This window comes from Lepisma saccharinum, chromosome 7 (genome assembly GCF_977018435.1).
Source record: "Lepisma saccharinum chromosome 7, izLepSacc3.1, whole genome shotgun sequence".
NCBI classification, from domain to species: domain Eukaryota; kingdom Metazoa; phylum Arthropoda; class Insecta; order Zygentoma; family Lepismatidae; genus Lepisma; species Lepisma saccharinum.
The window spans coordinates 8,698,445-8,712,747 of record NC_139235.1 but is presented as its reverse complement, the minus strand read 5'-3'; the positions used below and the strand labels follow the sequence as shown (position 1 = coordinate 8,712,747).

Here is a 14,303-nt window from a genome sequence, read left to right as displayed (position 1 = left end):
CGTTAATCGCGACATGAAGATGAATGTTGAGCTAAGAAATGGACTCATTGGACTGGCGCAGATTTCAACCAGCACACCACGGAGATTAGATCAGACATGCAGTGGAGCTTGTGATTTTCTTTACGTGGAGAATTGCTCGTTAATCTGGAAGGATACAGTTTTGTTTCTGGCTACTTTTGATTACAATCTGTGCAGTACAGGCGCTGTACCACAGATTAGCTGTACCATGAGCTGTACTGTGCAGCCTGTGATACGCTGGTCAATAGTAGTAATAGTAATATGTGTATGGTCAATCTCTGCGCTTGTCCATCACTGAAATTTTTGAGATGTAATGAAAATTTGGAAAATTCATCTGACTGTATCAATGGGGAATTTGTGAAGATCACGATTTAAAATGATAATTGACAGTGGCATTTAAATTACAGCGATGTTGAAAAGTAAATACGTATTTGGTGTGTCGTGACTAAATGAAGGAGAGTGTTCTATAAACAATTTACAAACACTAACTTAGATTTTGCAATATTTTTGACTTTGTTTTTTTTGAAATCGTCCCAGAAGAAAAGTACACATATTATCTGTGTGAAAATATACTTACAAACCAAACGACAAGCATGGATTAACTACTGCAATTCGATAGACATGCAGGAATCATCCCGAAATATTTGGCATAAATTCAATTCTTTACGCAAACCACGTTCTCCTCAAAAAAGACCGATAGATGACAGTTGGCAACATCAATTTCTTTCCCAATTAACTCCACCATCTGTTCACCTACATTATGATATTAACGAGAATCTCCCTTCAAAATTTACAAAAGATTTTCCACCTGTAACCCGAGAGGAATTAACAACAATTCTTAAAAATGTGAAAAACACAGCACCAGGTCTTGATGGTATTCCGTACCAGGCCATAACACATTTACCGAATACCGGAACAGATATTCTTGTTTCACATTACAACAATATATATCTAACCGGCATAGTTCCGTTAGAATGGAAAAATCATGTAGTTGTTCCAATTTTAAAAGCAAACAAATCTCCGGACCATGCATCCTCATACAGACCAATAGTACTAATTTCAGTTTTGGAAAAAATATTTGAGCGCACAATGAAAAATAGACTATCCTGGTTATTAGAACGTGAAAATTTTTTTCATTCCACACAATTTGGATTTCGAACTAATCTTAGTAGTCAAGATGCTATAGCCACTCTAACAGCAGCAATTCAAAATAGTAAAATTACACGTTCCTACTGTTTCAGTTTGTTTATAGATATTGAAAAAGCTTATGATTCTATAAATTTAAATAATCTTTGTCATAAATTAGAGAATCTTCATATACACCCAAAACTTTCAACAATTGTGTGGAATCTATATTCCAACAGGATTATATTCGGATGGTTCGGCGACAAACTAAGCGATCCCCGTTCCACTTCAATCGGCATACCTCAAGGCTCACCTCTGAGCCCTCTCTTATTTAATATCTATACGAATGAGATACATGCATTACCAATTCTACCATTTCATCCCCTTCAGTATGCAGATGATTTCTGTTTCTATAATATTACAGATGATGCTACTCAAGGTATAATAGCAATGCAGAATTTAATCGCCATCATAAGAGCGTGGTTTTTCAAAGAAGGATTATCCATCAGCGAAACAAAATCAAAAATTATTTGTTTTAATAATAAACGATTGGATACTCATCCTAACAATGTACCACACATTTCTAATATCCCAGTAATAGAAACACATAAATATTTAGGTATACATTTTGACAGGCGATTCACATGGAATACACACATCACGCATTTAATCAATAAAGGCCGTAAAATAATAAATATACTCCGTAGTATCACAACAATTAAATGGGGTGGCCACCCCAAAATCTTACTGCTATTTTATAGGAATTGTTTTCGATCAAACTTTGAGTATGCAGCCTTTAGTTATGGGGGTGCAAAATTAAGTCTTTTAGACAAAATAGACATACTACAGAGAAAAGCTTTGAGGACCTGCTTAGGTCTCATGCAGTCCTGTCCTAATGTCAGTGTATATATGGAAAGCAGAGAAACTAGTTTGACACATAGACGGATCCAACTAACAATAAAATTTCTGCTCAAAACCTGGGAAAATCATACGCACCCATTCAATAAATTATTTGAAATACAAAAACAATGGACAGAAAATAAAGCCATAGATCCTAAACACACATTCTTTTATTTTGTATATTGCCAATACATAGACCTGGAATCACGTGCAAAGTCTTTTACCTTCCAACATCCTTTAATTTATGAATTAGACATACCCTTATATACCCAATGCAATATCCATTTCAGGGATTTAGGAAGACATATCATGTATAAAGAGAAATGGCCAACACACCTAATCATTTATACTGATGGATCCAAAGACCGCCTAGGTGTGGGTTGTGCTTATTTCATTCCAGATCAAAATATAAACAAACAATTCCGTTTACCACCTGACACTTCTATTTTCACTGCAGAAAGTTATGCAATATATAAAGCTCTCACTTACGCTATCCATAATAATTACACAAAAATTCTCATCATAACAGATGCTTTAAGCGTATTAATGGCGCTGAGTTCCTCATATCCTCAGATTTGTAAACATCCTTTATTCATCATACTTATAATCCAACAAACTCAGTATGCTAATGGAAGAAATATCAACGTCCAGTTTAGTTACGTAAAGGCTCACCAAGTAAACACGGGAAATGAACGTGTGGACACATATGCCAAAGCCGCTCGATCATCGGAAACTACCTCACTTGCGAGACTTCCATACACGGACCTTCTTCCAAGAGTTAAATTTAAACTTCAAGATAAATGGAAACAGTGGTGTATAGAACAATTTCAATCCACGGGCAACACATATAAATGGTTTGCAGAACATTCACAAAACAAACCTTGGTACTACCCATATAATTTTCCAAGATCAGTTATTACTTTTATAATACGTCTACGTACAGGTCATGTTCGCACTAATGATCATTTATCACGACTACATATTACAACAAAACAAGCCTGCGCATGTGGAGAAGATAATCAAGATGCTACACATCTCTTTTTACAATGTCCCAATTTTGACAGAGAACGAGATAAATTATATAGTGGTTTACGTCGAAATAGAATTCCATTCCCTACATCTCTTACTGCCCTGCTCACGGTCCCTACTCCTCCTACCATATGGCTTCTTTATGGATATGCAAGAAGATGTAATTTGACGATCTAACAAACAGTATAAATAAATATCAATAGATGTTTTTTTTTTCATTCTTGTGAAATATAAGTGAATAGCGAACTAAATACATAAAAAAAAAAAAAAAAAAAAAAACCTCAGGAAGATGACTAAAATCGACTGCCAGTTGATAGGGTCAGAAAAAGAAGAAGAAGAAGATATCTGTGTGAAAACATGAGTCCAACATTATCAAGACACATTGATCATATTGGGAAAGATTACCAGACGTTGTGTAGACTGTGTTTGAAGAAGACAAGTTTGAGAATTGATATCTATCAAGAGGAGGGACTACAAAGAGAAATTCCAGGGAAAATACTAAACTGTTTGTCGCTTATTGTAAGTACGATTGGCATTTGGGTAACTCTTTCGAATGTTGAATGATTTTCCGCAAATTTTGTAGGGATTACTATGAAGTGCTTGAAACTGTTGTGGGAGTAACTCCGAAGCTTGGAGAAACTAGTTAGTACAGTTAAGAGCTTCACAAAGTTTGGTAAAATTTCAGTAACCGCCAAACCTCTGAAATTCCTTTATTTTCATATTTTTCACATTGGTACTTCATGTTGTGAAAATACTTGATTTACCGACAAAATATATTAAGCGAGGGGAAAAAACACTTCCGAAACCTTCGTAAAGTATACAGAAACTCATTTCGGTAAGTACTTTATCCTGTAAAATTGATGAAATACGTTTTGCAGATACAAAAATTTTAACCTTTTATGTAAATATCCCCTTATCTAAAATTCTGACTGAAGAAGATAAAATAAGGGGTGTAGCTAAAAAGCACCTTGGAAAAATTAGAAGTGCAAGGTTGTAAAAAGACCTGCACAACACATTAAAAGTCAGAATGTATTAAAAGCTTCCTCACAGGTGGTGGAGGAGACCAGCTCTTCGCAAAAATCTAAAAACTGATAAAATACTGTTGTCATCACCCAACAAGGATGACAAACAGCTGGGCAGATTAAAAGTCTGTCTGAGGTAAGTCGACACATTCGGTAAATTTCCCATATCCGGAAAACTGATAGCCTCAAATTTACAAATTTACAGCGGTTGCATCCGTTTCCTTCCAGCCGGATGTTGCCTGTGTGTGATGACGTAATCCCGGTCAGTGTTTCCAAACACGTGTTTTTGTAACTGAAGAAGGTACATTTTCGCAAATGGTTTGTGGGGCTATTTGTCAATGGTTTGTGGGGCTATGCGAGAATAGTGTGTGGGGCTACACATTTTTTTTTCTAAACCAATTTTTAACTATTGTAACCTAAACGTGGCCCAACCTAACCTAACCTTACTGGAAATGATTTGTGGGGCTATGTATGAATGGTTTGTGGGGCTATGCATCAATGGTTTGTGGGGCTACGTAGGTATTTTTGGGTGGAGTGGGGGTGGAAACACTGCATGCCGACTACGGTAGTGAAACTGTGACCGCCATTTCACGTGTTACGGAAGAGAAGAAGCAACGAAGAAAACTTACTCGATATGTCGCAAATAGAGCTCATTTCCGTGAAATAAGCGAAATGCCACCTTCAACAATGTTTCTCAATGCAGTACGTATACGTAAGTACGAATATTGAAATTAAATGAACTAGCAAATTTCAGCCATTTTCCAGATATGGGAAATTTACCGGCACATTCAATAAGAATATGTTGAACACTTAAAATAACATTACAAACACGACACATCTGAGGGTCCAGCCCTTGTAGCAGGTGACCATGGGTTGGATGGCTGTCTCCAATATGCAGTCTTTTAAGAATAACTTCTTCTCGACGAGAGGGATGGGACGAGGAATGCCATGCATGTGTGGTGGGCCTAATAGGGTGAAGCTTGTTCCCTGTTTTTGCATCCCACTCGGCCTGCCAAGTGTCAAAAATGCAAGAACGGAACACATTCTGCAGGTCGCTAGCTGGTAGCAGGTGGTCGAGAACGTCGCCGTTTGCATCAGCAGACTTGGCGGCAGCATTGCCTGCTTCGTTACCCTGTATGCCCACTTGACTAGGGAACCAACAGAAGTGGACATCAGCACTGGCACACAAGGACACTAGCTGTCGAAAGATACGCTGCTCCACAGGATGTCTGGAATTCAATAATTCCAGACTCTGGAGCACACTATTAGACTCTGTGCATACAAGGACTGGTAACAGTTCGTTATATCGGAGACACATTTCTTCATTTTTACAGAAGAAGCTACTTACAGAAATGAGTTTCTCCAAGCTTTCAAACATTCGTCGAGGTATTTTCTTTCATCCTGGAATATATTTGACCTCGAATTCGTGTATTGTTCAAGATAAATATCTCACCGACGCACAATTGCCATTGCTTTCGCTACGTGAACTGCATGCTGCGTACGTTTGATGACGTAAGCACCTGTCAGTGTTTCTAACCTTTTTTTTTCACTATGCTTGCCTAACCCAACCAAACCTAACCTAACCTTATCGGAAATGGGGCTATCCGTGAATGGTTCGTGGGGCTATCCGTCAGCTACCCGTGCATAATGTAAAATTTTCACACGTGACGAACACGATAGTAGGTATTTTTCGATGAGGAAGGTTGGAAACACTGCATACCCACAACATGAGTCAAAATGTGCCCACCATATTGTGTGTTACAGAAGCAAAGAAAGGAATAAAAAATCACTCTCTATGTGAAAAATTGTGTTTGTTTTCGTGTAAAAAGCATAATGGCACCTTGAACTATGTTCCTCAATACACAATTGGTAAGTACGAACCATGCGAAACACAAAATATCCGATTTTAATGTGTCTCCAATATAACGAACTGTTACCCAAGGACTTTCTTCATAATTTGAATATCTGCGAAATTCAGTGCCTTTAGGACAGCATACAGCTCTGCTGTGTAGATGGAACAGGCATGGTGTAGGAAGAAACTGTGACTTTCAGAGTCCACAACAAAGACGAATCCTACTGATTCCGCAGATATGGACCCATCCGTGTAAAACACATGAAAATTGGGGTACTGAGAGTGAAGCACTAAAAAATACTGCTGATACTCAACCATTTGTGTTTCTGCCTTTGGGATGATTTGAAATTTAGCTTTCGTGAGTATGCGTTCTTAATTTCTGGTTGACTGGGACATGAGTTTTCGTGGCTCAAAAGGTGTTTCATGCTTGAGACTAGATGTTATGTGATCAGGTATTTAAAGCATTTAGGGATGTTATTTTAATGCTAAGAGCCCTAAACCTGGAGGCACATAGTGGTTCAGATTCCACTTTAAACTGTAGGTCCAGTCCCGATTAGCCTTGCTGTGCATAATGTGGACTAAAAATGCCAAATGAACCAACCAACCTGACCAGTCTAACCAATCAACGAAAGCTTGTAGCGACAAATTACCCCTTCGCAACCCTGCATGTGAATTAGATAGCAGCATCAGTCTGAAACAAATGGCTGGTTACAAGGGGAAAAAAGACCCAAGTTCCTTTTGTTTTTATTGCGATTTCATCATGCTACTAACAATTGTTACATGGCTCGATTTCAAATTATGTCTGTTAACCCATACTGAGGAGTTTTAGCGATTACTTAAGATTTTGTTCAATATATGCTTTCGTGGTTAGGTTTGTTCTCTTAGCGTTGGAATAAAATCCCTAAATGCATTCTACTAAGGTTCCTATTTACTTCTACATTCGTTCCCACTAGTCTACGATACTTACTGTCACTTGTCAACGGAAAATACATTGTCCATGGGAAACACACATGCTTGCGTAAGGTAATTTTAAAGTTGTTTTTTTTTTCAACATAAATAACTTTTTTTCAAAAATCCAAACAGTGCTCATTACTTTAAGGAAGGTTCAAATTTCATGTGACAATGATTTCCAAAGGTACCCATTGCTTATTCTTTTATTAGTGCATACAATTTCCTTGTTTTTTTAGTACCATAACTGATTCCTTTTCTATGATTGTCTTCCAACAGGTTACCAAAGATGACCCCCTTCCGAAATTTGTGTGCATTACATGTACACACAAATTGGATAACTTCCAGGACTTCCGGGACATGTGCCGTGAGTCGGAGAATCTTCTCATTAAATATGTGTCAACAGTAGAAGAATGTAATCAGAAGGAGCAACATAACCTGGTATATACAATTGTGTTTTAGCGGTAAACGAAATAATGAAGTTATTAGGAAAGTTGGAATTTAGTATAAACTTTTGATAATTTTCTCATGTCCCTTTGTATGTTTTCGGAATCAAGTTTTTAACACAGCTGAAAATATTCTCAATTCCAACCTGTGTTTGATACAATATGTACTGGTTTCTTTTTTTTTTTTTTTTGGTAACATGTTCCAATTGTTTTATGATTTTTTTCAAATTCTCCTAGCAGAAAGACTAATTATCGTAGAATTTTGAAAATCTTTGTCACACAAAATTTTAACCTTCCTTAAAGTACCGAGCACTGTTTGGATTCTAAAAAAAGTTATTTATGGGTCATTCCATACCAAATCATCCAATAGTGGTTGCATGACCATTTTAGAAAAAGACAATCATTTTGTACATATGTTTGTACGTACATGTTTCTATATATCAAAACCAATGTTCAAAAAGATTCCTGTCCTTAGTTCTCCTGGGGCAGCAATTTTTCCAAACCTTATGCAATGAGATTTCACAGATCTTCGATTGCCATACCTTGTAAATTAAATTTCTGGTAACTCAAGTATTAAAATCCTATGTTACTATACAGGGTTTCTATAAATTAGTTATACAAAAGTAACCGTTAATTGTGAAGAAAGTGTATGTGTAACAGAAATGATTTATACATCAATGAATACAGCATATCTTCAAGTTTCTTGTCGCATGTCATTTGCTTCCAGTTGTTAGTTTCAGACGCCGCCACTGGAGGCGTGAGTGTTTGCTTATCTTCTCTAGTATTGCATCAGTCATCATGGACTGTCAGAGGCATATCATACCTGGACATGTTTGAGAATTATGTAATGCCACAATTGCGTGAAGAAATGGGTGCTGATTTCATTTTCCTTCACATGTTCATAAAGAAGTAACCGCCTACGTCAATCGTAAAGTACCTACTTGGATTGGTTGTGGTGGAACGATTACGTGGCCACCTCGTTCGCCTGATTTGACCCATGGATTTCTCTATCTGGGGTTACATTAAAGAACGTGTGTTTGTTCCCCGTCTTCCCAGCAACGTCAACGAGCTGTAGGTCCGGATAATGCAGGCAGCTGTGACTATCGATGCAGACAGCTTCAAACGGTGTGGCAGGAAATCGAATACCGCTGGGACATTTGCCGTGTGATGAAAGGATCACATATTGAACACTTGTAGAGAGAACTTGAAAATATGCTGTATTCATTGATGTATAAAATATTTCTGTTACACATACACTTTCTTCACAATTAAAGGTTACTTTTGTGTAACTAATTTATAGAAACCCTGTATTTTCTGAGGCATTTTAACTCAACTTTAAAAAAGAAAAGGCTTCTTTATTCTAGGTATGCATGTAGCTTAACCATACTCCGCAACGTCACAAATTAGGTTACATATGCTACCTCATATTGACTAAATGAGTTGAGATTTTTACCATGAGTTAGGTTAATGCAGGGCTTTCTTTATGCCAAATTTCAGATTATTTTCACAAGGACCCATCCGAGATATACAGGGTGTCATTTTAATGGCGCCCACGGACCACGGAAACGTATAGAGGACATCAAAACAAACAACTTTTTTCAGTAACATTTTTCTCGTTGGTGCGTCGTTTCGACGCTACAGTCGTTCAAAAAAGCCTGTTTTGCCGCCTGAATGCTGGCAACCACACACAACATTTGATTGCATTTGTGACGCCATATCCCGTCGTGAAGCGATGCGTTCCAGGGTTGCCAGGAACACACATAAATGACATAGCTACAATCAGCCACATTATGTACGGTAACACAAAACGAGAAAATACGTTCTGTAACCCAACAGGAAGTAAACAAACGATACGGAAAATAGTAGAAAGAAAATAGAATTCAAGTGAAAGTGGTCATATCGAATTTTGTCTCAGCTTACACGTCAAATATTTGCAAATCTAGTTACCAAGTTGGCATCTACAATTTAGTCTATCCACTTCGTCTTTCTGATACTAGTTGTCTGTGACACACTGAACAGATGACAAAATAGAAATGAAGGAACTCAAAATTCCAAAGGTAAGCAACAGATAATATAATGTATATTCAGAGTATTATGAGGCAAGCAAGTGGTAAAAATGGTTGAAAATACAGGGATATAAGTAGTAGTAATACAAGCTCTAAGACGACTATGTGTTTATCTATGCACCGGATACTCATGTAATAGTTTGCAATTGTGAACAGGTCAGTATATTCGCTACTGATTCATCATTAGATTGTTACTGTGGTTGTACTTGTTTTAGCCGTAATGTAACAACGTGAACCTCGGATACTTACGTTATCAGCCCAAAAGCACCACAAGGCATTTGGACACAAACCTGTAGATATCAACCTTGCAACGAGATTTGCAAATATTTGGCATGTAGTTGGGCGTAAACAGCCACGTGTAAGCTGTAAGTCTAATAAAATTTATTGTTGTTGATATTTTAGATGTAGTCTGAGACAAAATCCGACATTGACATTTCATTTTGAATACGTTTTTTACCATTTCTCTTATCGGTGGTTCACTTCCCCCTTCCCCTGAGATGACTGCTAATCTTCTGGCTGGTAGGCTATGAGGTTCGATCTGCTGGACGCGTTTCTCGCTTCGTTTTACAGCTAATAATGTGGTTGGTAGTTTGTCATTTTTCACAAAATTTGTGTGTTCCTTGCAACTCTGCCGTGCGCTGTTTCGCTGCAGGATATGACGTCACAGGCACGATCAAATGTTGTGTTGGGTTGCCAGCATCCAGGCGGCAAAATGGTATTTTTTGAACGGCTGTAGCGTCGAATCGACGCACCAACGAGGAAAATGTTACTGGGAAAAGTTGTTTGTTTTGATGTCCTCTATACGAATCTGTGGTCCGTGGGCGCCATTAAAATGACACCCTGTATAAATCCCGGCCTGCGTATGATTAAAATAATCTCTAAATAATCAAATAAGAACCTCAGCGTTGCTTCCTCCAGCAACACAATAAATTATTTCGACTTTTTAATTAGCTCTACAGTGAAATTCCAGAAGAATATCTTTCTTTATTTCATTACAATTTTTATTTTTATATTTGTATTTTACATACCTGTCATTTTCAAATAACTATCGCGTTACAACTCCAGGGGTCCCGGGTTCGAATCCTGGCCTTGGCATGGATGTTTGTGAACATCCATTCATCATATCATCACCCATCCCCATCTTCGCAAATTAGCCAAAAGTGGCACAAAAGGCGAAGTAAAATAAATCAAATCAAACAAACAAACAATTCCATTTATAAATCCTAGTTCCACACATAGATTTTGCCTATCAGTTACGTAATCATGCGATTTTTCTTGTGTTTAACTTACGTAGAAAAAAAGAAGAAGGTGTTAGAAGGAAAGCTTTGTTTTGAGGGCGAGAGAACTAATTAATCACGATGAGAATGGTTCAAACTTTAGAAGCATCAGAGGTTCAGCCGAAAAGGTCAACAGAATATGTAGATGCAGATGAAGTAATGAAGAAAAGGTACACGAAGTATCCATAAGAAAATTTGGTTCATTTGTGTTTTTAAGTCGAATTTTATGCTCAGATAGGTTAATCGGGACTAAACCTACAGTTTAAAGGAGATCGAACCAGTGTGCATTGTGCTTCCACCAGGGGAGGGGTCAGTAAAATCCAGAACATCTTCATTATTTATTTATTTATTGATAGAGCTCAACAGGCCGAGCCCAATTATGGTGCTCTAATTACATAATATTATTACAATAAATTCAGCGTTCCAGTAATACTATTTTTTAAATTGTATAAACTCATTGCAAAAATATCGATTGTGTTATTTACACATGAAATTGTGTTGAAAGAGTTGCACGCTCTCCACACCGGAGAGGCAGAAAGAATTGATGTTTTCGCTCTCTGGCAATGGAAGATTTTGTGCTTGGGACGAGTTTTGGAAATGGGAACATTAAATGATACGGCTGATAATAAGTTGGAATCGTCTATTATACCGTTAATTACTTTATACAGAAATAGCAGGTCATTTACTTGTCGTCGGAGTGCTAGTTTGTTGAAGTTGGTCTCTGAGACTAGATTATCGTATGAATCGAATGCTGGATATTCTCCACAGGCTTTGAATTTGAGATATCTAAGAAACTTGGACTGAATACGTTCTAGTCTATGAATTAAATTTATTTGAGTGGGATTCCAGATTACTGACGCATATTCTAGTTTTGACCGTACGAGGGAATAGTAAAGTATTTTCACTGGTTCTATTTTCGTGAAGTCGTGGCTTGATCGGATTATAAAACCTAAGTTTCTGAAAGCGTCGTTAGTAACAGTTTCAATATGCTTATTAAATTTGAGCTTGGTGTCGAAGGTCACTCCGAGATCTTTAATTTCATTTTTGCGCGTGATTTGTACATTTTTAATACGGTATGGAAACACACAAGATGCTTTGCGTTTTGTGTAAGTGACTACGCTGCATTTTGTTGGGTTAAGATCCAACTTGTTACTTTCACACCAAGAGATCACTCTGTCTACATCTTCCTGCAGTTTTAAACAGTCTTCAGAGGTAGTTATTTCGTAGAAAAGCTTAAGATCGTCGGCGAAAAGCAACTTTTGAGAATTTTGTATGCAATTGGGTAAGTCGTTGATAAGTAATAAAAACAAAAGCGGTCCAAGATTGGACCCTTGGGGAACACCAGAATATGGTGTGAAGGGGCGACTTTTGATTTTCCTGTATATTACAGTTTGCGTTCGATCGGCTAAATATGAAGCAAAGAAATTTAAAGTATTAAGTGAAATATTGAATGAAGCAATTTTCTGTAGTAATATATCATGATCAATTTTGTCAAATGCCTTAGTAAAATCGGTGTATATTGCATCGACTTGTCCTGTGTTATCTAGTACATTGCATGCGTAATGGGTAAAGTTAGCTAAGTTTGTTACGGTAGACCTCTTTGGAGTAAATCCATGCTGATAAGGAGAGATAACTGGATTGACGTGTGCTAACATCCTCTTGTAAATAATTTGTTCAAATATTTTAGCAAGACTAGAAAGGATTGCTATCGGTCTATAATTTTCTAAGCTTGATCTGTGGTGAGACTTGGGGATAGGACAGACGGACGATGTTTTCCATCTTGAAGGAAAAGTATTGGTATCGAGAGAAAGGTTAAAAATTTGCAGCAAGGGATATTTTAAAATATCGCAACATCCTTTAACTATATATGGTGGTATGTTGTCAGGGCCGGTCGTTGATTTGGATTTCAAATTCTTGATGGCAGCTTCTACTTCGCTTACGCGGATGTTGCGCAAAGTGAAAATATCAAGTTGTTCGTTAGCAATTTTTATTTTCAGATTATTTACGTCATATTTAGCTCTTTCGGCTGCGTACACAGAATGAAAGTAAATTGCAAAGGCATCCGCGATGTCATTTTCGTCTGTTAATATGTCTGCGCCGAACAACGTTATGCCATTGGAGAAAAAATATATACAGAAAGAACTAACTCACAGGAAACGTGTAATTTCATCACCACAGAAGATGCGTTCATTTATGAGGGTGTATTGCCAAAGACAAATATTTTAGACTTTCGGAAAACAACGTTATTGTTCATGGAGTTAGCTGCCTTGATCCAACAATGAAACACTGTGAAATTGAAACTACCACCTCAACTTTCGAAGTAGTATGAACTAATGAAACTCCACTTTTAGGAGAGTAAGTTGTTGCTGATTCGGCTGATTTGTTCTATGTGAAGTCACTTTTCTGCTAATTTTGGCAATGAGGTTCAATGGTGATTAGATTAAAGTGGCGAAGGGGGGAAAAACAAATACACGCAAACATTGAAAATACAACCGTCCCCCCCCCCCCACAAATTATTATTTTGACTGCGGTTCCAGGCGCCAGGGACTCGTTCGCCTGCAAGATTGAAGTTTCCAGGGTATACGTACAGCGCAGGGTAGAGGTTGACATTTGAGCGCTTTCGAAAAGGTCGCTCCATACAACCCAAGTCGTCTGTGAAAAGAAGATGAATTACCGGGTATGGTGATCAATTTCGATGAATTCCTTGTGTCCAAAATCACATTCTACAAAATGTAAACTATTTGTTACCTTAGTGCATGTGTTCATCTAACCATACGTGTATCACTTCTCCCGCATGAGTAACGAAAACTTACTTCAGAAAACGAATAACAAATTAGCTCACAGATTTTTCAATGTTACTTGATCATTACTTTTGAGCGATATTTTATAAAGATAGCTTTTCATAAGCCTGGGGATACTTTAGGCAGAATGAACAAGGAATTGGTTTTTCCGTGTGTGTGTGTGTTTACATTCCCAATAAGACATTAATTTTAATTCAAATATCCAGTGGCGACGATTAGGAGGAACGAGGCGGGGAGCCCCCCCCGGCCACATTTTGCCACTTCTTGCACCCGCACTATGGCTTCTTAATGCTAAGACTTTTCTACCAAGAAAGTGAACCGTCCTTGCCCCCAAGTTTTGGCACCCGATAGCCGTTACTGCAAACATTCAGATACATTGGTCAGTTGTAATAACTTTGTAAGCAGGGTGCGATATCCTGGGGGTGGGGGGTGGACAGGGGGAATTTCCTCCCCACCAACAATCTTGACCTAAAAAATCCCCCCACCAAAATTTTCTCGGGGGGAGAGTGTTTCTTGTAACAACAAAATATAAGCAATTAGTATTTACTTCTTATGTACTTTACTAAGGATAATATCGAAAATGCACAAAATAGTGAGGGCAGAATGCTTTCTCTCTTTTTCAAGAGATTGTTACTCTGTGTACACCAATAACAATATGCGTGCAAATAAAAGAAGAATGCAAGTCAAACATAATTATAAATTATAAAGTTTCGTATTAATACAAAAACTAAACAAAAGTTTGTACATAACAAAACTATTTCGTAATTTTTTGATTGATTGCATTTGTGTTTTAAGTCCACTTTATGCACACTAAGGCTA

General features: G+C 37.5%; 1 protein-coding gene across 6 annotated transcripts in view; it reads left to right on the top strand.

Moving 5' to 3' along the window:
• The first annotated feature begins 259 nt into the window (after nucleotides 1–259).
• Nucleotides 260–14,303, top strand: part of LOC145989716 (uncharacterized) — a 79,680-nt gene continuing 65,636 nt past the window's right edge. For 5 of the 6 annotated variants that reach the window (XM_083124978.1, XM_083124975.1, XM_083124979.1 and 2 more), the window contains exons 1-2: nucleotides 3,421–3,591; nucleotides 7,174–7,335. In XM_083124978.1, coding sequence (XP_082981104.1) covers nucleotides 3,430–3,591; nucleotides 7,174–7,335 — 324 coding nt within the window. In that variant the 5' untranslated portion in view covers nucleotides 3,421–3,429. Of the gene's footprint in view, nucleotides 587–3,420; nucleotides 3,592–7,173; nucleotides 7,336–14,303 lie in introns of those variants that run through there. The other variant, XM_083124976.1, reaches the window with a different exon arrangement.